The 22,991-nt window shown below is 47.3% G+C and overlaps 1 protein-coding gene across 4 annotated transcripts in view; it reads right to left on the bottom strand.

Annotated features, from left to right (window-relative positions):
• Positions 1-22,991, bottom strand: part of stxbp5l (syntaxin binding protein 5L) — a 553,303-nt gene that overhangs the window by 321,881 nt on the left and 208,431 nt on the right. For all 4 annotated transcript variants that reach the window (XM_051926381.1, XM_051926380.1, XM_051926382.1 and 1 more), the window contains exon 4: positions 1,530-1,630. In XM_051926381.1, coding sequence (XP_051782341.1) covers positions 1,530-1,630 — 101 coding nt within the window. The remainder of the gene's footprint in view (positions 1-1,529; positions 1,631-22,991) is intronic.

Below are 22,991 nucleotides of genomic sequence, written 5' to 3'. Positions count from 1 at the left end.
GAGCTGAGGCCCTTGATCTTCTTGTTAGGAGGATTCTTACTTTTATACTTTTATATTCTGTGCTCGATGTTTGGAATCGTTTTTTTATTTTGGGACCGTACTGAATATTATGTAGGGTTTTGTTTGTTTGCCCATTTGCAGGGAATGCATATCTGTCATGGGCATGTCTATAAAGGTGGTGACCCTGCTTGAATTGTGTTGCCATGAAATGTCTTTCAGGGCAATCATTTGCTCTGCCAGCTGCAGATAAACCTCTTTTCACGTCTGTTTTACAGTAAACTTGCTGCACATATTGAATCTCTTTGCTATCACTTTGTGCTCCTGAGTCAGTCCTCGTTTTTGAGTCGTCACCTGACTTGTTGTGATCTTGCCAGTTTGTGGACGTTCCTCTCTCGTTCCCCTCCAGCACCCTCTGCTTTAACACTCCTGCCGCTCGATAAAAGGTTCCCTTATTGGACTTGTCTCAGTCTTGTTTGCTTTTTCTCTTCTCCTTTGTATAACTTTGCATTTTAAATGAATGTTTAAACATTTACGGAACTTCAAGAATTCTAATTATTACTCAATTATATTTATGCAGTGCTTTCCTAGCTACACTGGGGAGCCACCTGAGCCCCCACCAACGTGTAGCCTCCACCTGTGATGGCAGCCATTCTTGTGCCACACATTAGCTGGTGAAGGGGGTGAGAGAGACAGACAGGGGAGGATTAGGGGGTCAGTTTGGACCATCAGCCAGAACATCGGGGTCGTAAGGCGCCCAGGGAATCTTTAATGTTTTTGTGTGGCACTATCCTCCCTTTATGGATATTTGCCCCACTGTGAGACTGTCTCTTGAGTTTGGGGCTAGGCTGCCTTGGATGGGTGAGGCCTACACATTTGGATCAGACCCGTGTGGGAATGCCAGCCTGGTTTACATTTGTAATCACAGCATCCAGATGGGCACACCGTTCACACGCCACCTTGGGCATCTGACCAGCGTCACACAGAGGTGACACTTCTTATGAGAGAGACGCTGTGTGTTTCATCGTTGGACTGCGTGTCACGACCTGATTCACCCATGGACATGCTAGTTGGGGGATTCTTATACTTATAAGGAGCCTTTTTCATATTAATCTTATTTTATCCATTTCCTTTTCTGTTTTCAAGTTATGCCTTTGAATTTGGACTTTTATTTCTGTTATTTCTTTTTTCCCTCACCCCTTTAAGTTCTTGCATCTCCCTCTCCAGCACCCTTTGGTTTTCTCTAACAATTTCTCCTCCCACAGCTTTCAAAATGACATTATGGGTTGAGGGTCCCCCCCCCAATATTGGTGACATTATGGTTCGAGGCCCCCCCCACACACACACAGCTGACAGACGGACGTTTTGGTGCCCATTTCTCCATTAACCTTTCCATTGGAATCCCTCGCTCACTTCTTCTAAAGGCAGCTTGCCGGCGCCCCCCGGTGTCTTTACACAAATCCAACACTTTCACCTGAATGGCGGCGAGTCCCTCCTTCGGTGACGCATTCAGCCAGCCAGACACCACTTACCGCTCTCTGTTGAATTTGAGTGAATGCAGGACTGCAGGGCGCTTTTGTCGAAGGTTCCAAAGGTGAAGAGTGTCGTCAGCGCAGGCGGTAACAAGGGCCCCCTGAAGGGAAACAGAGCAAAGGAGACGACACATTGAGATCCCGCCATTGACGTCGTTCACTTGACTCATTTTATTACATTCATGGGAATGGGCCTGCTTTGGGAAAAAAAGATAAATGGCGAAAATGGAGCACCCCGTTTAGAGGTGGGGTGGTGACCCTGCTTTGTGAATGACAGTTACAGAGTGGACTGAAAATGACCAAGATGGACAACTACGTGGTGACAATAGTTTGAGTAATTAGAGTCAAAGATGCAGTTCAACACATAGGAGAGATCCTCATTATTATGGGCACAGCTCTGGAGACACGCAAACACTTCATTCATGTCACTTGCAGTTTGCTTGAAGCTGTAAAGCAGGGGACCCCAACTCCAGCCCTGGTGGGCCGCAGTGGCTGCAGGCTTTCATTCTCACCCTTTTCCTTAATTAGTGTCCTGTTTACGCAGCTAATTCACTTCTTTTGAATTCATTTCTTCCTGGTTCCTCTAAATTGCTCCATTTCTCTCCTTCAACTGTGTCACGCATGTGCGTCCGAGGAGCTCCTTGCTGGCTCATTCGAGGTAAGCAGTAACCCACCGGGGCGAGAGGGGGCACTGTTTGCTAACTTGGTTTCCTTTTCTTCCCACAGCTTCCAGAAAGCTCCCAATGTGGGGAATTTAGCTCAGGCCTCTTCCAGTCCTCCCATTATAAAACACACACTGGGTGCCTCCACCAATTTGTCTTTTGATGAGACCAGTTCTGATGAGTGAAAGCCTTCCGCTGTTTTGTCAGCTAGAGTTAACGCAGAATCTCTCGTCTGTTTTGTAACCTGCTGCCTTATGTTAAGTGTTACCAGACGGCAGGCACCTGTTTAAGTTTAGTGAGAGAATTAAAAAGGGATTACCTGGCTGAGGTCCCAAATGTTTGTGATTTATTCCGGCTGTGTTCGAACCTGTGTTCGTCCAGCTCACAACAGAAACGAAATGTGAAGGGAGTGGGCCAACAGAAGACCTCAAAGTCCAACCAGTTGCTTAATCAGGCGCCGAGTCTTGTCGTTAATTAAACCCGCTCTTTAATTCAATGGCTGGTTTCTGCTCTCGTTCTGCAATAGCAGACATGTCCGAAATTGTGGATTTTTTGTAATTCTCTGATTTGCTGTTAAAATGTTTTGAGGACCCGAGCAGATCAACATTCTTGGGACCTTCGTCTTTCTTAATTTTCAGATATTGTATGATGGACACCAGATGTTTTGATTCATTTTTATATCTCATAATTGTTTGGCTGTTAATTAAGGAAAAAAGAAATAATGAAGGGGTCTGAGTCTTCAAGAGCAAGTCAATTAAAATGAATGTAAAAGGAGTTAATTAGCAGCAAAACAGGTCGCTAATTAAGAAAAGGGTGAGAATGAAAACCTGCAGCAGCCACTGGGGCCCTTCTGTTGGCCCACTCACTTCACATTTCACTTCTGTTTGGGGCAATTTCCCCTTGCTTGCTCTCCATGGTGCTGAATCAGCCCACTATGATACCATGACAGGTGGATTAGCAGATAATTTGGAATCCATTATATCATCACATAAGTACTTGGACAGATTTATGGATGATGAAATTTAATGTCAGAAAATGTAAAGAATTACACATAGGAAGTAAAAATGTGAGCTTTGAAAACACAAAGGGCGGTCATAAAATCGAGAGTCCACCTTATGAGAAGGATATAGGAGTCATAGTGGACTCTAAGCTATCGACTTCCAGACAGTGTTCAGAATCCATGAAGAAGGCTAACAGAATGTCAGCTTATATAGCGCCTTGACATGTGGAATAGAAGTCACAGGGGGTTCTGCTCAAGCTTTATAGCACACTGGTGAGGCCTCATCTGGAGTACTGGGTGCAGTTTGGGTCTCCAGGCTACAAAAAAGACATAGCAGCACTAGAGAAGGTCCAGAGAAGAGCGACTAGGCTGATTCAGGGGATGAGTTATGAGGAAAGATTAAAAGAGCGGAGCCATTACAGGAGATGAAAAGGAGACCTGACTTAAGTGTTTAAAAAGTATGAAGGGTATTAGTCCAGTGGACTTGACACCATCAACTGCCAGACAAAGTGTTCAGAAGTCATTAAGAAGACTAACAGAATGTCAGGTTATATAGCGCCTTGATGTGCAGAGTATAAGTCACAGGAGGTTCTGCTCAAGCTTTATAACACATTGGTGAGGCCTCATCTGGAGTCCTGTGTGCAGTTTGGGCCTCCATTAAGACATAGCAGCACTAGAAAAAGTCCAGAGAAGAGCAACTTGGCTGATTCAGGGCTACAGGGGATGAGTTATGAGGAAAAATTTAAAAAGCTGAGCCTTTACAGAAGATGAAGAGGAGACCTGACTGGTGTGCAAAATGATGAAGGGAATTAGTGCAGTGGATCGAGACGGTGACTTTAAAATGTGTTAATCAAGGACACAGGGACACAGTTGGAAACTTGTGAAGCGCACATTTCACACAAACATTAGGAAGTTTTCCTTTACACAAAGAACGACAGACACTTAGAATAAGAGACCAGGTAGTGAGGTAGACGGTAAGACTTTAGGGACTTTCAAAACTCGACTTGATGTTTTTTTGGAAGACATAAATGGACAGGACTGGTGAGCTTTGTTGGGCTGAATGGCCTGTCCTCATCTAGAGTGTTCTAATGTTCTAATGTACTAGCTCTAATCTGGACTTTGGGTACCATTTAAGGAAAGAAATGAAGCAATTCAAAGGAACGATGAAGAAATTCTGGGGAACAACTCTAGTTATTTAAAATGAATTCAAAAGAAGTCAATTAGCAGCAAAAACAGGTCACTAATTAAGAAGAGGGTTAGAATGAAAACCTGTAGCCCTTGAGGACCCCTGTTCTAAAGGTTCAGCTCCTTCATCAGTCTGCACGCTAGTGTTGCTGTCCATGGTGCTGAATCAGCCCAGTCGTTCTTCTCTGGGCTTTGTCCACTACCGCTATGCTGGTTCTACTTGTTTGCTGTCCATGGTGCTGAATCTGCCTAGTATCTCTAACCTGGACTTTCTCTATCGCCGTTTCTCGCTGGGGTTGCATGGTGGCGCAGTGGGTAGCACTGCTGCCTCGCAGTTAGGAGACCTGGGTTCGCTTCCCGGGTCCTCCCTGCGTGGAGTTTGCATGTTCTCCCCGTGTCTGTGTAGGTTTCCTCCGGGCGCTCCGGTTTCCTCCCACAGTCCAAAGACATGCAGATTAGGTGGATTGGTGATTCTAAATTGGCCCTAGTGTGTGCTTGGTGTGTGGGTGTGTTTGTGTTTGTCCTGCGGTGGGTTGGCACCCTGCCCGGGATTGGTTCCTGCCTTGTGTGCTGTGTTGGCTGGGATTGGCTCTAGCAGACCCCCGTGACCCTGTGTTCGGATTCAGCGGGTTGGAAAATGGATGGATGGATGGATGGAACTGTATGTCCGAACAGATGTTATGTCACTACCATTCCAACAGATGGCGCTTCACATACATTTGTAGTAACAAAATGCATTGCATTTGTCATTCAAACAGGTCAGGAAACACAAGTCTGATCCTGCCAACTACGTCACTGTACTTCAAGCATAGAAACACAGATAAAGAATTAAGGCACACTTAGGCAAACCTCAGAAATTGAAATCTTGCATTGTCAGGATCAGACTTCTCCTTAATAATTCCTTCCATTAACTCACTTTTAATGCACACTAAGCTTACTGGCCTACAGTTACCTGGATCTCCCATTCCACCCTTTTATAAACAAATGGGGCAACATTTTCAATTTCCCACTGCTTAGGAACATCCTCAGTAAGTAGTGACTTATTAAAATTATGTGTCAAGCATTTATATCTGCACTCATTGTCCGGCACAAGTGGGTTTAAAGGATGGATGGAAGGATCACATAATGCTGCAAATCGTCCTAACCTAATCAACACTCACTTCACACATCGCCAATCCATAAAATAGACAGAGGAATATTCTGTACAATTTCAATCCACCTTAAAAACAAGAATTTGTGCCTGTGGAATTGCATGTCGGCCTAGTTGTTATGCTGCTACCATTCCAACAGATGGCGCTTCACAAACATGTGTGTCAACACAAGCCTGATCCTGCCAACTACGCCAATGTACTTTAAGCACAGAAACACAAATAAAGAATTAAGGCACCTAGAGGCAAACCCCATGTATTGTAAAACCAAAGCTAATGTGTCAATTGTGGAACATTTTTATGGATGCGAGTCTCCAACCAGATTGGAGAAAGATGGCAGTGGTGCCAGTGATGAATGTGGTGTGGCAGAAGGGGTGGGTCTAGAATCCCCTGACCCAGAAGTGATGTCATATGCCCTCCATTTATTGGTTTCCAGATCTGCAGAGACATGCTGAGGAGAAGTGTTGTAAAACAGCGCCAACCTGTGGCTAGGAGTGGAATTACAAGTCAGGAAGCCCTGAAGTTGTCTCCTCAGCTTGTGTGTGTGACAGTGTGTCCTGAGCCACAGTGGTCACAGCAAACATTGGCTGAATGTAGTTGCTTGGTTGAAGGAAGTTTACGGATCAATAAAAAGTCATCAAGTTGTTATTTTTCAGATCATCGTTGCTCAACAGCATTTCACTGCTAGTGCCTGATGCTTTCATGCAGCTCTGCTAGACGGGGACATTGAAGGGAAAGTGTCCCCAACAAATGGGTTTTTCACAGACACATCGGTTCTGTTATAGCTGGGATACCATTGACACTCACACACACACACACACACACACACACACACACACACATAGACACTTTACTTTTGGGATTATTACATTTGGGCCACAGTAGGCACAGAATAAACTGCCACAAAAAGCCCCTGGATGCTTTTGATTATTGTTAGGTACGGTGGCCCTGAAGGGCAAGTGACAAAAATGTAAAGGTGTGACACGCATATTTAAAAAAGGCGACATGCAAAGTGAAGGTGACTCTTTTTACTTGTTGTCAGCCATCTGATTGTAAGGGCATCATCTCAAATTTTGCGCGTCACGCCTCACTTGAATGTGCACGTCACTTTGTTTAATTGTGCAGCACCACATTTTATTGTGTGTGTCACCTCGTTTGAATGTGTGTGTCACCTTGTTTTAATTGTGTGCGTCACACCTTTACATTTTTTGTCACTTGCCCTTCGGGGCCACCGTAGTCAGGCCTTATTAGGCCCAAATCAATGCAATGCCAGGTATGCTGGACTTGTGGTTAATGACATGTGGGCCAGTGTCTGGTCCAGAGCCTAAATGGCATGCGTGCCTTCCATATGGTTGAATACAGTCGGGCCACTTTTGGCCCATAAATAATATGACCTTGAGTGCATATAGGCTACATTTGGTGAAGTACACAACTGGCATGAATGCTCCAGATTGTGGCTGGGGACAATTGGGCCAGAACTGGTATAGTGCAAGACAAACTTTATATGCGACTGACCATGTCTGGGCTCCATGTTTGGCTCAGAATTCCTATACTGTGGAAATTGTTAATTGTGGCTGATTGCATTTGGGATGTTTGCTGAGCCTCAGTGTGTTTGCCATCACCATAACTGAACCCCAAAACAAATTAGCTGCAGAATGGTCTGCCATCTTTACCAGTTCTGTCCTGAACTTGCATCTGGAAAGTCATCCCCAACCAAAAATTGGGTCCCAACCGGGCACTGGCAAGGTGTACCTAATAAAGTGGCCGGTGAGTCATAAAAATAAACATAAAAAAAGCTAATCATAGAATCAAAAAATGAACAAAAAATGAAATTTAAACACAATGCCAACTTCCAGATGTGCGCAAGGCAAGTGGCCTTCTTGAATGAGAGAGAGAGAGATGGACACTGTCAGCAAGGGCGGAGCCTGAGACAGAAGAGGCGTGGTCTGTTACAGCTTGGGGGTGTGGTTTTTCCTGCCTTATGGTTATTGCTCTTTTTGTTATTTTTGAATGATAAATGTTCATACTGCAGATGCCACATGGGCTGCCAGAAGAGGGGATGGTTCCTTACCAGGACAGGAGGCTCCAAACAGGTAGATAAGCATCCTGACCGGGGAGGAGAAGGGGATCAGACCCAGAAGGAAAGGACAGACAGCCCAATGGAAAGGAAAGACATCACTGGGGGATTTTTACCCCCCCCCCCCATCATGCTAAATGTCAGCAGCCCCAGATATCAGTGCCCAGTGGGAAGCCAGCAGCTGTTGGGGTCACTGGGTGCCACAAGAGGGCGCTACAGGTAGACAAGCTCCCTGCTATAATGGACTTTCATCGGTAAGTGGCCCTGACATCCGGAAGAACTCCTGGGTCCTTAATAAAAGGGGCTGCACTCCCTTACCCAGGTGAGTCAGAGCTGGGAGGGCGTGGGGCAACACTCGACTGGAGGAGAGAAGAAGAAGGGAGGTATTGTGAGGAGAGGACACCTATATATTGTGTGCTTGTGATACTTTGTGGAGGTGAATTGAATAAACCTTCTGTTATTTGAACCCGGGACTCTTTGTGTGTTCGTGTTTGGGGGTTGCTGAGGCCCTGGTTTCCTTCACAATATTCTTACATAACGTCAGGAATGTTTATTTATTACTAAGTTTTCATGTACCGAGTCCTTATTTATTTTTTTTTTACCTATTTTTTCTTGTGTTCTGTAAGTGGAACTCCCCAGGAGGCGGGGCCTCGATGACATCACACCCGAGAGCCCGCCCCTCACCTCCTTTACATTCTGCCCGCTCAGACGGCTTCCCTCAGGTTGTCACGTGGTAAGACGAGTCCGTGGGGCGTTTTAAAGGATTCATTTACTTAATGCTTTCGATTGATTTTATGCCCAACATGCCAGCGTGAAGGATGCGCTGGTGTGTGCGTGCGCTGGTTTAATAGAGTGATTACCACGCAAGTGATTAGCGGGCACCAGCTGTGGAGGGATAATAGGGGTGCATTGGTGCAGAGATGATAAAAGGAAGGAAAGTTGAAGGAAAGGCCGACTGCGACCGACGGACTGAAAGGGGCTAGGGGTCTCCAAAAGTGAGGACGGAATGGGCAGCATCAGCCATGCTGTGCTCAGTAGACGGGATAAAGAGAGACCACGCTGGCATCTAAAGAGGGGCAGGGTGCCCCGGGAGCTGTGGGTAACCGAAGGTGGTGGCACTTTGAGTCTTTGTGGTGGCCTCTGATGTGACGGGCTGCGGTCCTAAGAGGCTTGTCCACATTTGTGCTTTAAACATATTTAGTGTATTTTTCTACCAATTGAGCACCCAAGGGCACTGTTTGTGTTTACGACACAATTTTAATGATTTGTTCATACGAAGTATATATTGACTTATTTGAATGCACACTTTCATTCCTATTATTTCATAAACTGTGATTTTCTTATTTGTCTGCTCACTTGCACTAGGCCAACTTGGGCATAACCACTACCTGACACTGAAGGTCGTGCCCATGGCTGGGGGCACCGGGGCATCACCAGGTGTTTACCCTTCTATCGACAGTTTTCATTGGATTTTCCAGGCTTTGTGGATTCTTTGCTTTGTCTTTGGATTCTGAGTATTGGCTTACGGTTTGGAGGGGTCAGCCTTGGGTTGCCCCTTTTTTGCCCTTTGCTTTGTAAAACACTCTCAGTTTATAAAGAGTCTTGTTTGGTCGTGCCAGGGGTTGACAGTAATCCTCTCCCTTGATGGGGCATTTCCTGTATGTTGGAACTATTCGAAGTGGTTTGGATGTTTATAGCCAGTGTGACAGATATGGGGGGGCATCACTGAGCCCCAAATTCCGGAAACAGCTAACACCCAGAGAGTCACGGGTTCAAAACAGAGGCGTTTATTATCCTCTTGGTCACTCAAGCACAAATGCACAGTACGGTCTTCTCTTTTCTCCTTCCATCTCCTCTCTGTCCATCCACCTCCCTTCAGCGAGTGTTGCCTTCCTTCCTTCTTCCCAAAGGAGGCCACATGGCTTCCTTTTATGTACTTCCGGTGCCAGGGAATAGCCTGAAAGAAGCACATTCAGGACGGAAGGAAGTCCCGAAAGGTAGGAATCACAAATCCCTGCAGCATCCCCTAGCAACTTGCACAGGACCCAACAGGGCTGACTGTATGCACTACAATTCCCATCATGCTCTTTTTGGATTCCACATGGCTACCATGGTCCTGGGAAGCTGCCATCTAGTGGATGGGGAAATTAAAATATCCAATTGCCATTACTGTTCCAGTGTCTTGTCCCCCATCCAGGTAAGGGTCTCATACTCCTCCCAGCTGGGATGCCAGCTAGTCCTGCTTGGCACGTATGCCAGCTCCCCATTTCTGGGTAAGGCTGCAAGAAGTAGTTGGGGCAGGCTGGCTGCCTGGGGTGAGGCTTTATCTGGGTAACCCACCGAAGGTCCTGGCCTACTTGGTGGGACTTTTTGAAAGGCAGGGCCTAAGGTCGACATGCAGGTAGACAGATGTCAGCTTTACCTCAGTGCCTTGTAAAACACAATGTAATGAACGAGGCCTTAAAGCCCGGCTTGAATGTTCACTCCCTATAATCTTCACCCCTGTCACCCTGACTTGGTCATCTGCTGGACAGGCGGGCTCCACATGGCCTGACTGTCACACTTCATGCCACTTCATAGTGTCTCTAGAACTATTTATTAAGTGCAGAGCATGAGGATTGCAAGATGACTTGCTACAGTGCCGTGAAAAAGTATTTGCCCCTCCCTGATTTTCGATTTTCACTTATTCGTAATATTTGAGTCTTTCTGATCTCTAAACAAATTCACTATAATACAAACAACAATCCAAGCAAACACAATGACTATTTGATTCATTGAAAGAAAAAAAGTTCACCAACACCTGTTTCAGCCATGTGAAAAAGTAATTGCCCCCTAAATTTAACACCTTTAGCAACAATAGATGCAAATCAGGGGCTTCCAGTAACAGGAGATCAGCCCTGGGCGTCACTGTGAAGACATTTTTGACCGACTTGTCTCTACAGAATTGTCTGAATTTTAGCCCCATTAGAAAGTTTCCACTTGATGAACTTTCACGCCATAACATCTCAATGGGGATCCTGTCTGGACTTTGATGAGGCCACTCCAAAGCCATTTAGAGGGGGTCTTTCTCTTGTGGTTTGAATCTTTGTCTGGCTGCATAACCCAGTGGTGCGTGATCTTCAGGTCATGGAGGGATGGGTGGGCATCCACCTTCAGTCATTGCTGAATTCATATTATGGATGGAGGGGTGGCTCTGAGGGGTGGTCTGCACTGGAGTCTGGAAGATTGCTGGTTCAAATCCTCTTACTGGCAGAAGGCATACGACTCTGTTGGGCCCTTGAGTGAGACCCCCTTCACCTGAAAATGGCTCGTGTATAATGGCTGACCCTGCGCTCTGACCACCAAAGGTCACACAAACAGATAATTTCTCCTCAGGGGTTAACAAAGCATACCAAAAAAAAAAGAGACAGAAAGCTGTCCAGGCCCTGAAGCAGCAAAGCATCTGCACACCATCACACTACCATCACCACCACCACCACCACCACCATGTCTGACTGTGGGCCTGATGTTCTCATTGTTGGTATCACAGCAGACATAACAGGAGCCATGTCTTCCAGAAAGTTCAGCTTTTGGCTCATCTAGCCACTGAATGTTAACCCAAAAGGGCTGGGGGTTATCAAATCTGAGAAGAGCCATTGTGTTCCTCTTGTCCAGCAATGGTTTTCACCTTGAAACTCACTAATGGATGCCATCTTCAACCGGTGTTATTCTAATGGTGGTATTGTGTACCATACACTGATGGGACCGGAGCTGAGAGTTGCCTACAGTCCCTTAGATGTTCATTGTGTTCTTCTCGGCCTTCCTGGATGAGTTTCCTATGCACTCTTGGAGAAACGTTGCTTGGCCGGCCACATCTGTGCAGATTGACCACTGCTGCAAGCTCCATCCACTTGGACATAATGGCTGTCATGATGGTTGGCTGGCGTTTCAGGGGTTTCGAGACCGCTTTGTGACCCTGGTGCTCCTGACTGATGTATTTCAGTGAATTTCTCTCTTGAGCAAGGCAGGATATGTGTGGCTCGTGGAGACCATTCAGCCAACTTCACACTGCTGGAAGGGTTCTGCTGAAGTGATGCTTCGATTCTGCAAGCCAAGCTTGGGGGGTCCGGTATAGTTCCACCTGCTTCAGAGACTGATTGAGTGACTAAAGGGGGCAGTTACTTTTGCACATGGCTGATAAAGGTGTCGTGTGAACTTTTGACCCTCGATAAATCAACTGCCCTTTTAAAAACCGTGTGTTGTGCTTCCTCAAGTTCTCTTTTGTAGAGTTTGTAGATCAGAAATCATTTAGGGTTGTGAAGAAGCAAAAACAGAAGGAATCAGGAAGGGGGCAAACATGAATTGTGTAAATATTTTGCATAAATATACATATAAATGTTGTAATAAGGAGATAACGAAGGGTTGGAGACCAGGTGGCATCCCATTTAAGAAAAGGGAATAAAGAAAGGGAATTGTTGACGTCGCTCGTCCAGAGCTACCTCTTCCTAGGTTTTACTTAGGGGGCAATTACTTTTTCATACAGGTGATATAGGTGTCGGCCGAACTACTTTGCTACAATACATCCAAATGATCAATTAAAAAGCATGCCCTGTGTTCACTCAGTTTGTCTTTTGTATCTCACTGTTTGTTTGGAGGGCTGAAAAAAATGAAGTATTAAGAATACGCAAAAACAGCGGAGATAAGGAGGGGGCAAATACTTTTTCACAGCACGGTTTTGCTTTATTCACTGCCTGGCTTCTTCTGTTCTTTTTGATAGTCTGAATTCTGTTAGTCTGACATGTCAACATGGATGGCTAGCCCACTGAGTTATGTACGCTCCTCGAGCACGCCTCCATGACGCCATCGCCGTAGTGTCCCCATGCCATCACAGTGGCCCGTCTCAGGTGACACAGACAAACCTCGATATCATTTTTCTTTGTCATGCCAGGGCAGCAAAAAAGCCACATTTGCTCATTTCTTTGACTGTAAATGGCACAAACTGCAAATTCACAACTTCATTTCATTTTTTCACATACCTGTACAGTGACATGCAAAAGTTTGTGCCCCCCACCCTATGCTTAACATGTCTGTCACTGTGAACTGCTAAGTGAGCAGAAGACGAACTCCTCAAGTTCTTTTCAGCATTTGATGCAGGATTAGTGTGTTGTTTTGATTTTGTACACACTAAGTGCAAAGGTTTGGGCACCCCAAGATATTTGAGGTCTCAGGTGGCTTTTCCCCAAGGTGGTCTCAGAGCTTCATTAGCTTGTTAGGGGGGCTATGACTTATTCACAGTCATCGTTAGGAAACCCCTGGTGATGCAAATGTCAAAGCTTTAGAAATTCTCAGAAAAATCAAAGAATTGAGGCTCATAAAGCAGGAGAAGGTGACAAGAAGATAACAACAGATTTCTGAGGTCGCTGATTCCTCAGGTCCTAATGTTATGAAGAAATGGCAGTCATCAGGAATAGCGGCTATCAAGCTGAGGTCTGGAAGATCAAGAAAACTTTCTGAAAGAACTGCTGGTTGGATTGCAAGAAAGGCAAATAAAGACCCCCGTTTGACTCCTGGACCTCCCCGGGAAGATTCAGCAGGCCCTGGAGTGGTGGTCCACTGTTCTATTATTCAAATATGACCTTCATGGTAGAGTCAGCACAAGCATCCTGCGTCCGAGCCGCAAAATTCAGTCTAAAAGTCTGCAGATGAATATTGTGACCACAAGAGGGTGCCAGAGAGCCCAGAACCACAGTCCCAGCAGTACCGTCCATGTTTAACAGAATAAAATAAAAGACTTTGATTCTTTTCCCAGGTGCCTTCTCATAATCCTCTTGTTCAATAACAATAATAATAATAAGCCACCAACTATAGAATCAGTGATCTAATGGGTGCTCTTATTCTTCCTCCTTCTTGTTCGCCTCTGCTGAGTGTTGCCCGCAGCCTCCCGACTCCGACTCGCCCATCTGTGGCAGTGGGCTTTCTTCTTCTGGTATCATTCCATCCCCTCTAGGAAGCACTTCCGAGTCATAGACAAAGTAGAGTGGACCTCCCCCCTGACAGCACCCTCTACTGACTCCAAGTGACCCCTACAGGGCTCCATTTCCCTAGCACCCCTGCAGGTGTCCCAACTGGGCTCTTACACAAGGACCACTGCCACCTAGCTCAGCGGGGGATGGACCCACTCCTGAGATCTGGCTTCCTCTGGTCCCTCCATTATTTTGTACCGGTTGAGTACGATGTGATCTTTACGCCCAGCTAGCCAATGACGTTTCTCTCAGGTCTCCCATCCAGGTAACAATCCATGCTCTTCCCTGCCCGGGATGCCCGTTCGTATGTAAGCCTGATGCATTTTGGAAACAAGTCCTGTGGACTGATGAAGTCAAAGTAGAACTTTACGGCCACAAGGTGCAAAGATGTGTTAGGAGTCAAAGGGGGCTGAATGCCAGGAAAAGAACATGTCTCTGACTGTAAAGCATGGCGGTGGATCAATGAGGCTGTGGGTTTCTGTGGCAGCCATTGGCACATGTCATTGTCAGAGGGCAGAACGGCAGCAAAGTCTGGAAGCAAACCAGCACACCACCTGTAAGAAAGTTGGAAGGGTCCTACAAGAAGATAACGATCCAAAAAACACCTCACAATCTACAAATGGGACACCTCAAGAGGCACCAGCGGGCAGGTTTGCCAAGGCCCCTCACAGACCCCCTCACGGACCATGACCTGAACATCATTGAGAAGCTGTGGAGATCTCAAAAGAGCAGGGTGGGCTAAGCGGCCCGAGAATCTCGTAAAATTAGATGCCTTCTGAAAAGACCCCAAAGTGAGGACTTAAAGACTCTTAGCTGGATACAAGCTGTGATATTCACCAAAGCGGGTCTTACTAAGTACTGACCATGTTGGGGGGCCCAAACTTTTACTTCAGGCCCTTTTCATTTTGTTGGTATTTTGTACCCGTGAATGATGGAAATTAAAATGCAATCTGGCTTCAGATATTTAAGGAATGTGTCATCTTAAACTTGATGCCTTGTGGTGGTCAGCTCACATTCTGCTCACTTAAATATTCACAGAAACAAATATTTGAAGCAAAGGGGGACAAAACTTTTGCATGGCAGACAACCAAGAAGACCCTTACCTGGCTGAGAGAGCCTACATAGGGTATTATCTCCCCTGGAGCAGTAGATAGCAGCCCACCTCCGCCTGGGTTGCAGCCATGCCTCAGATTCTCACAAGGCTTCATGGGAGTTGGAGTTCGGCAGAACCCTATTGGTTTCCGTGGGTGCTGCCAGGGGTTGCTGCGGGGACTGCGGACCCCTACTTTGTGTCAGGTTTCTGCCACACCTGGAAGTGCTTCCACTTTCACACTAACATAACAGGCCACCAAAAGTACTCCTGAGTGCAGGATAAAAGAAGCCCACCGCCCCAGGAGCCAAAGTCGGGAAGGAGAAGATGAAGCTTACCGGGAGGAGAAGTGGAGGAAGAGGAGACAGACAGAGCAGAAGAAAAGAAGAAGACGAGGGCTGTGAGTGTTGCTGTACTTTTATACCTGTGCTGCAGGTAAGCGTTTTCCACCACAGAATAAAAGCCGTGTGTGTTGAAGAAGTTGTGTCTGCATCTGCCTGTGTCGGGTTTGGGGAAGCTGGTGTGGCCCCTGCAGGCCAGAATGAGATCCGTTCCCTCAAAATAATGTTCTGTTCTTCCGAAGAACAGTGGGCTCTGTTTTTGGACCCCCCTCCCCACACTTGCTTTTTCATTTTCCAGATTGACAGCATGGTGCCCCCCCCACCACCCCTTTTCACAGATTATGTAATTCTTCCATTTGCAAAGTTGGCCCAGCAGGGGGCGCTGCCCATAATGTCGGGCTTCTTATTTTACAAGTGACAGCTCAGCCTGCGCTAATGGATCTCAGGCAGAGGTGTTAATAGGTCACTTAGAGCTGCTGGAGGTCCATTCTTTCTAACGATGGTGTGGGGGGCTGGAGGTTCACAATTGCGGTCGCCGAAGCTGATTTTCATCACCGAGGTGTGAAGAAGCTTGCAAGCTGAGAGGGAAACTTTTGATGTGCCACAGAGGGAGAAGGCAAATCAAAATGGGGGGAGTCTCGCTGACCCGTGTGGTGCGGTGGGTCACGTGATGGATCTGTAGACGCTCGGGTGCCAGTGAGGTGCATTCTGGGTACCAGTTTGAGCGCCCGGTAGTTGCCTGCTGGGCTTTTGTCCAGGAACTGATGACTTGAAGACTGACAAATGGATGAGAAATGACACCAGTTCACTGAAATGCTTTGCGCAGTGGGGACCTAAGTGATGATCTGGGACGAGGACTACAGAGGACACTTGTTTTCTTTCCAAACTTTGCTTCTTTTGATGATTTGTCACTTTGTTTCCCATTAAAGGAAGGCCATTTTCACATTCTGTTGTGACACGACATTGACATTCAGTTGGACTGAGACCCTGAACTCCAACTCGGCCCCTCCAGGACCTTCACACTGTTCTTCTGAAGCTTTGGCTCTCAACTTGGGCTCGATATCCTTCTTCCAAGATGGCGGGTGTTGTCCAGGACCTCCCCGTATTTTGTTGTCTTCATTTTCCCCTCATAAGCCGTTGAGGTCCTGCTGTTTCAAAGCATCACCAGAGCCTGATGATGCCACCAATAGGCGTCACAGTGAGGACGGTGTATCTCTGATAATGTGCATTGTGATGGCCAGAAAATGCAATTTGGGTCTCATCAGACCACAAGACCTTCTCCCAGTTGACCTCCCAGTCTCCTCTGTGCCTTTGTGTCTTTCTTCTCTTGGCCACTTTGCCATAAAACTGTAATGGGTGAAGCCTCTGGCACCATTGTTACTCATAATGTAACTTATCATTCCTTCAGAATTCTCAAAGATCTTCTGGTGGGCTCCCTCCCTTGACTTTTTTAGTTTCTGTGGATGGCCTGCTCTACCAGATTTCCAGTTGTGCCACCCTCCTTTCACTTCTTCATGGCTGGTTTAACTGGGTAATCATGGGGATCGACTTGGGGATCTGCTGGTCTCCACCTCCTGACTTGTGCTTTTCATGGTGTTGCTTGGTGGGTTCTTTTGTGTTCATGGAGTACATTAGACCACCATGCCCACTCACCACAAGCTGGACCTTCAGATGCATTCAATTTGAAACCCCTGACAGAACTAATTTGGGGACTTCTAAAACCAATGGGCTGCACCAGTGATGATTTATGGGTGGCTGAAGAAGAAAGGGGGAAATGGGCCATGTCAAGATGTGACACGTGATGGACAGAGAGACCTGAGCACAAAGACTCAAGGCTGTCATGGCTGCCATCTACTAATGGACTTGAAGGAGGTGAATGCTTATTGTAATTACCCCGCTGGATTATCTGGCATCCTGGCCAGGATGAGTATGGGACCCTTACCCAGATGGGAGAACAATATAAGAGAGCAGGGGGAAATGCTCCTAATTTTATATATCTTTATCCCCCATCCACTAGATGGCAGCATGCAAGGAGCACGGTAACCATGTGGAGACCTACAGGGAATGATGGGAGTTGTTGTGCTGAGGCTCAGCCCTGTTAGGTTCCCATGAGAGCCACCAAGGGATGCTGCAGGGATTCACAATCCCTACTTTAAACCATGAGGAGACCTGCAGGGCATGATGGGAGTTGTTGTGCTGAGGCTCAGCCCTGCTGGGTCCCATGAAAGATGCCAAGGGATGTTGCAGGGATTCACAATCCCTACTTTTAACAGTGAAGAGAAATGCAGGGCATGATGGGAGTTGTAGTGCCAAGAATCACCCTGCTGGGTCTAATGGGAGCCACCATAAGGTGCTGCACGGATTCACAATCTCTACTATTAGCTAAGAGGAGACCTGCAGGGCATGATGGGAGTTGTTGTGCTGAGGCTCAGCCCTGCTGGGTCCCATGGAAGATGCCAAGGGGTGTTGCAGGGATTCACAATCCCTACTTTTAACTGTGAGGAGAAATGCAGGGCATGATGGGAGTTGTAGTGCCAAGAATCACCCTGCTGGGTCCAATGGGAGCCCCCATGAGGTGCTGCACGGATTCACAATCCCTACTATTAGCTAAGAGGAGACCTGCAGGGCATGATGGAAGTTGTAGTGCCAAGATTCAGCCCTGCTGGGTCCCATGGAAGATGCCAAGGGGTGTTGCAGGGATTCACAATCCCTACTTTTAACTGTGTGGAGAAATGCAGGGCATGATGGGAGTTGTAGTGCCAAGAATCACCCTGCTGGGTCTAATGGGAGCCACCATAAGGTGCTGCACGGATTCACAATCCCTACTATTAGCTAAGAGGAGACCTGCAGGGCATGATGGGAGTTGTTGTGCTGAGGCTCAGCCCTGCTGGGTCCCATGGAAGATGCCAAGGGGTGTTGCAGGGATTCACAATCCCTACTTTTAACTGTGAGGAGAAATGCAGGGCATGATGGGAGTTGTAGTGCCAAGAATCACCCTGCTGGGTCTAATGGGAGCCACCATAACGTGCTGCATGGATTCACAATCCCTACTATTAGCTAAGAGGAGACCTGCAGGGCATGATGGAAGTTGTAGTGCCATGATTCAGCCCTGCTGGGTCCCATGGAAGATGCCAAGGGGTGTTGCAGGGATTCACAATCCCTACTTTTAACAGTGAGGAGAAATGCAGGGCATGATGGGAGTTGTAGTGCCAAGAATCACCCTGCTGGGTCTAATGGGAGCCACCATAAGGTGCTGCATGGATTCACAATCCCTACTATTAGCTAAGAGGAGACCTGCAGGGCATGATGGGAGTTGTTGTGCTGAGGCTCAGCCCTGCTGGGTCCCATGGAAGATGCCAAGGGGTGTTGCAGGGATTCACAATCCCTACTTTTAACTGTGAGGAGAAATGCAGGGCATGATGGGAGTTGTAGTGCCAAGAATCACCCTGCTGGGTCCAATGGGAGCCACAATGAGGTGCTGCATGGATTCACAATCCCTACTATTAGCTAAGAGGAGACCTGCAGGGCATAATGGGAGTTGTAATACCGAGATTCAGGACTGTTGGGCTCCATGGGGACCACTAAGGGGTGCTGCAGGGATTCACAATCCCTACTTTAAACCATGAGGAGACCTGCAGGGCATAATGGGAGTTGTAGTACCAAGGCTCAGCCCTGCTGGGTTACACAGGAGATGCCAAGGGGTGCGGCAGGAGATGCCATCCACACTCAGCGGCCTCTCCAGCGTTGTGTCAGAGGGATGGCAGTTCAGTATCCAGATGGCAGATGTGATTTTTATGCCTACCCAGATGATGCCCTTGCATGCTTTGCCCTTTACTTTATGCACACAATGAACTGATGCCCATTTCCATCTGGAGGTGCCTGTCACGTCCTAATTGAGATACGAGGAAAATGAAAATAAATCGCCGGCAGGTCTCAGACGAGAAGTCACTTCAGGACAAAGGCAGACGTCTTTTTCTCGCCTGTTCGGTGACATTAATGCGTTAATCAGAATGCCATCTTTTTCTTTTTATTTGCTTGGTGCTTTGTGCCTACTGCTGACGTGGGCTACAGACACTTCGTAAATGAACTGGAGCTGTGGCTTTGCCAAGCCTAAAGGGTGCTGACGCCCTCCATCCTCAGTGAGGATGACATTCCTAATACAGGACGGTGATTGTTAATCCCCCCCAACAGTCGACAACTCTACATTAGCAGGGAGAGCGGCCCGCCAATGCAGATCCCCCGCTGCTCCCACCTCCCCAGCCGCCACTTTAAACCTTCACCATCGCTGGGCCTCATTGGCTCCTTCCCTCGAGTGGGTCACAGCTGCCCACTTCAGAAAGAGCAAAAGCTCGAGCCAGCGGTTCAAAGTTCCTTCTCATTTCAAGCCCCTCTATTCGATCTTCAAAGGGGCCTTTGATGGAGCACCACTTGAAAGATTTCGACGCCATTGGTATCTGTGGCAACTCGATAAGAGCAGCGAAGCCAAGAGCTCAGAGAAGAGGCAGACACTTAGCTTGGCCTTATCTGTTGGGTGGGTGGAGGGGGTCTTTTGGGGGTCTTCATTTGGACAGGACTCACTAAAGGTCACACCCACAGTGATCCTGCGGAACCGGGAACCCACAAGGTACATGGAATCCCCCTTTCACACCTCTCAAGCAGATTATACGAAGCATCAGAAAGAGATGAAAGTGTCATAAAAGTTCACTCGTGTGCAAAAGTAATCGCCCCTTAAACTTAACACTTGATTGTGCCTCCTTTTACCAGCAACAATTGCAATCCAGTGTTTCTGGTAAGAGGAAAGCAGGCTTTGGAGACATTTTGACCCACTCTTGCCAGCCATAGTTTAGGATTTTCAACTCTGAACGTCCCAGTTAGGGTCCTGTCACAACATTATCTCCATGGGGGTTCACGTCAGGACTTCCACTAGGCCACTCCAAATCCTTCCTTTTACTTTTTTCAGCCATTCACTGGCAGACTTGTTCTTCTGATGACCAGAAATTCTTCTCCAGTGCTTTCTGAATTCCTGCTGACCTGACTTATGGCAAAGCACCCAGGCCCAAAAGCAGCAAAGCGGGCCCACATCATCACTTCTACCACCATGTTTGATGGTGGGCTTGATACTCTCATTGTGGAAAGCTGTGTTAGCTTTATGATAGAAGTCACAGAACCCATGGATTCCATAAAGTTCCACTTTGGATTCATCTGTCCTCAAAGTGATTTTTGGCAAATTATAGATGGGCCTTTATATTCCTCTCGAATGACAGCATTTTTCTCTTTGCAGCTGCCCCCATGGATGCTAATTTTGCCCAAAGTCATTAAAATGATGAACTCATGAATGCCAACATGAACTGAGTTGAGGGAGGCTTTCAGTTCCTTTAGATGTGCTTCGGTGACTTCCTGGATGAGCTCCTTATGCACTCTTGGAGACTCTGGGTTGGCCATATTTTCCACCATTTGGAGGTGATGACCCTCAAGTTGGGCGGCATGGTGGCGCAGTGGGTACAGCTGCTACCTTGCATTTAGGAGACCCGGGTTCGCTTCCCGGGTCCTCCTTGCGTGGAGTTTGCATGTTCTCCCCGTGTCTGCATGGGTTTCCTCCGGGCGCTCCGGTTTCCTCCAACAGTCCAAAGACATGCAGGTTAGGTGGATTGGCGATTCTAAATTGGCCCTAGTGTGTGCTTGGTGTGTGGGTGTGTTTGTGTTGTGTCCTGCGGTGGGTTGGCACCCTGCCCAGGATTGGTTCCTGCCTTGTGCCCTGTGTTGGCTGGGATTGGCTCCAGTAGACCCCCGTGACCCTGTGTTCGGATTCAGTGGGTTGGAAAATGGATAGATGGATGGATGGACCCTCAAGTTGGGCGGCATGGTGGCACAGTGGGTACAGCTGCTACCTTGGATTTAGGAGACCCGGGTTCTCCCTGCGTGGAGTTTGCATGTTCTCTCCGTGTCTGCGTGGGTTTTCTCCCACAGTCCAAAGACATGCAGGTTAGGTGCACTGGTGATTCTAAATTGTCCCAAGTGTGTGCTTGGTGTGTGGGTGTGCCCTGCGGTGGGCTGGCACCCTGCCTGGGGTTTGTTTCCTGCCTTGTGCCCTGTGTTGGCTGGGATTGGTTCCAGCAGACCACTGTGACCCTGTAGTTAGAATATAGCGGGTTAGATAATGGATGGATGGATGGATGGCTGGACCTTCAAGGTGGTTTGCTGGAGTCTCAGGGTTTGAGGGATGGCTCTTTACATATTTTCAGCTCTTCTGGAATTCCTTTTGATTGAGGCATATGTTGTGCTTCATCTTGAGATCTTCTAGCTGGAAAAGGATCTACTGAAGTGACATTTTGCTTCAGCAAGCCAAGCTTGGGTGGTCCGGTGGAATTCAACTCATCATCATTTCCATTTGGGTCCTAGAATGATGGCGTGACTAAGGGGGCAGTTACTTTTGCACACGGCTGATGAAAGTGTTGGCAAACTTTTTCTCCCTCAATAAATCAAGCCGTGTGTTGCATTTCCTCAGCTTGTCTTTTGCAAAACAGAAAACAAGTTTGTAGGTCAGAAACCGTTTAGGGTTGTGAAGAAGCAAAAAAAATAAACAGAGGGGTCAATCGGGAAAGGGGCCAAGCCATGTCCTGCGTGTATGTAAATGATGTAAAAAGGAGATGGGGAAGGGTTGGACCCCAGTTGGGACCCCAAATGGAAAAATAAAAGGCAATAAAGAAAGGGAGATGCGGACGTCGCTTGTCCAGAGCTGCCTCTTCCTTGGTTTTCTCCTTAAGGTGTCTTGGAGCTCCACGCTTGGCCTTGTCCAGTCTGGCATTGAATGGAAACTCCTGACTTTGGGGATTTAAAGGTGGGAAAAGCCACTTAGTGATCGCCTTAAACCGGACGCCCACCGGATTATGAGTCCTTACCTCCGAATTGCTGTAAGGAAGATACCAATTTGTGTGAAAGCAACATATTAAATATGTACAGTAGATATATATATATATATATATATATATATATATATATATATATATATATATATATATATCATGTCACACAGGTGCACTTGGGAGGTAGTCGAAGGGCTTAACTGGGAGTAAAAGGCAAAACCAGGGGTTGATGAACGGTACGAATGTGGTTGGTTGGTCTGTCGGCAAACATCTGCCACGTCCTCTGATTTGCATGAAGCAGCTCATAATGTAGATATGACATAGAGCACCTACTAAATACTATAAAGAGGACACAACATGAGTTTGACCCTTATATACACCTGATGAACCCCAATAAGGGTGAAACACGCGTCGTGTCCTCTTTACATTATTTGGCCGGTACTCTATCACATATACAGTATACAGTATATACATCTCTATAGCGGCCACCAGAGGGCGCCCCAGACACCCAAACACAACACAGACAGACGCAGACACTCAAGATGGCTTCATCACTGTGTGTGGCAGTGCTGCAGTCTTGCTCCCCACCGCACTGCACAGTACAAGCACCAAGAACACATCAAAACCCCAGTCCTTCTTTATTCCTTTTCCCAGTTCTTCTGCCTCCACTCATCCGTTGGTAAGCTTTGGCCGTCTACCTCCCAACTGGGTGAGTTCCGGGTGGCTCGTTACTCAGATCTTGAGTCACTTCCACGTGTGGTGGAAGCCCAAAAGACGGTAGCGATGCAGCACAGCGTGCACCTGACTGGATCTGATCTGCCACAGAAAACCTAAAGGACAGCACAGCCACCTCCCAATTCTTCAGCTGGGTGTTTGAGGATCAGCCATCCCATCTTCAGAGGAGTCTGAGGCAGGAGGGGACAGCGCAGGTCTGTCAGCTTCAGCAGGCGTAGCTTCACTAAGACAGGGACAGCCATCTGCGGCCTGACAACAGACCGAGCATCCAGAATGACCAGGGACTGACCACCGGTGTGGCAACTGATGCTGCACATCCCACGCCCATTCACCCACCTAACCTGCTCCTCTTCTTCTTG

This window comes from Erpetoichthys calabaricus, chromosome 4 (assembly GCF_900747795.2).
Source record: "Erpetoichthys calabaricus chromosome 4, fErpCal1.3, whole genome shotgun sequence".
Classification (NCBI taxonomy): domain Eukaryota; kingdom Metazoa; phylum Chordata; class Cladistia; order Polypteriformes; family Polypteridae; genus Erpetoichthys; species Erpetoichthys calabaricus.
Note: the sequence above shows the minus strand (reverse complement) of the source record. Positions and strands in the feature narration are given on the sequence as shown.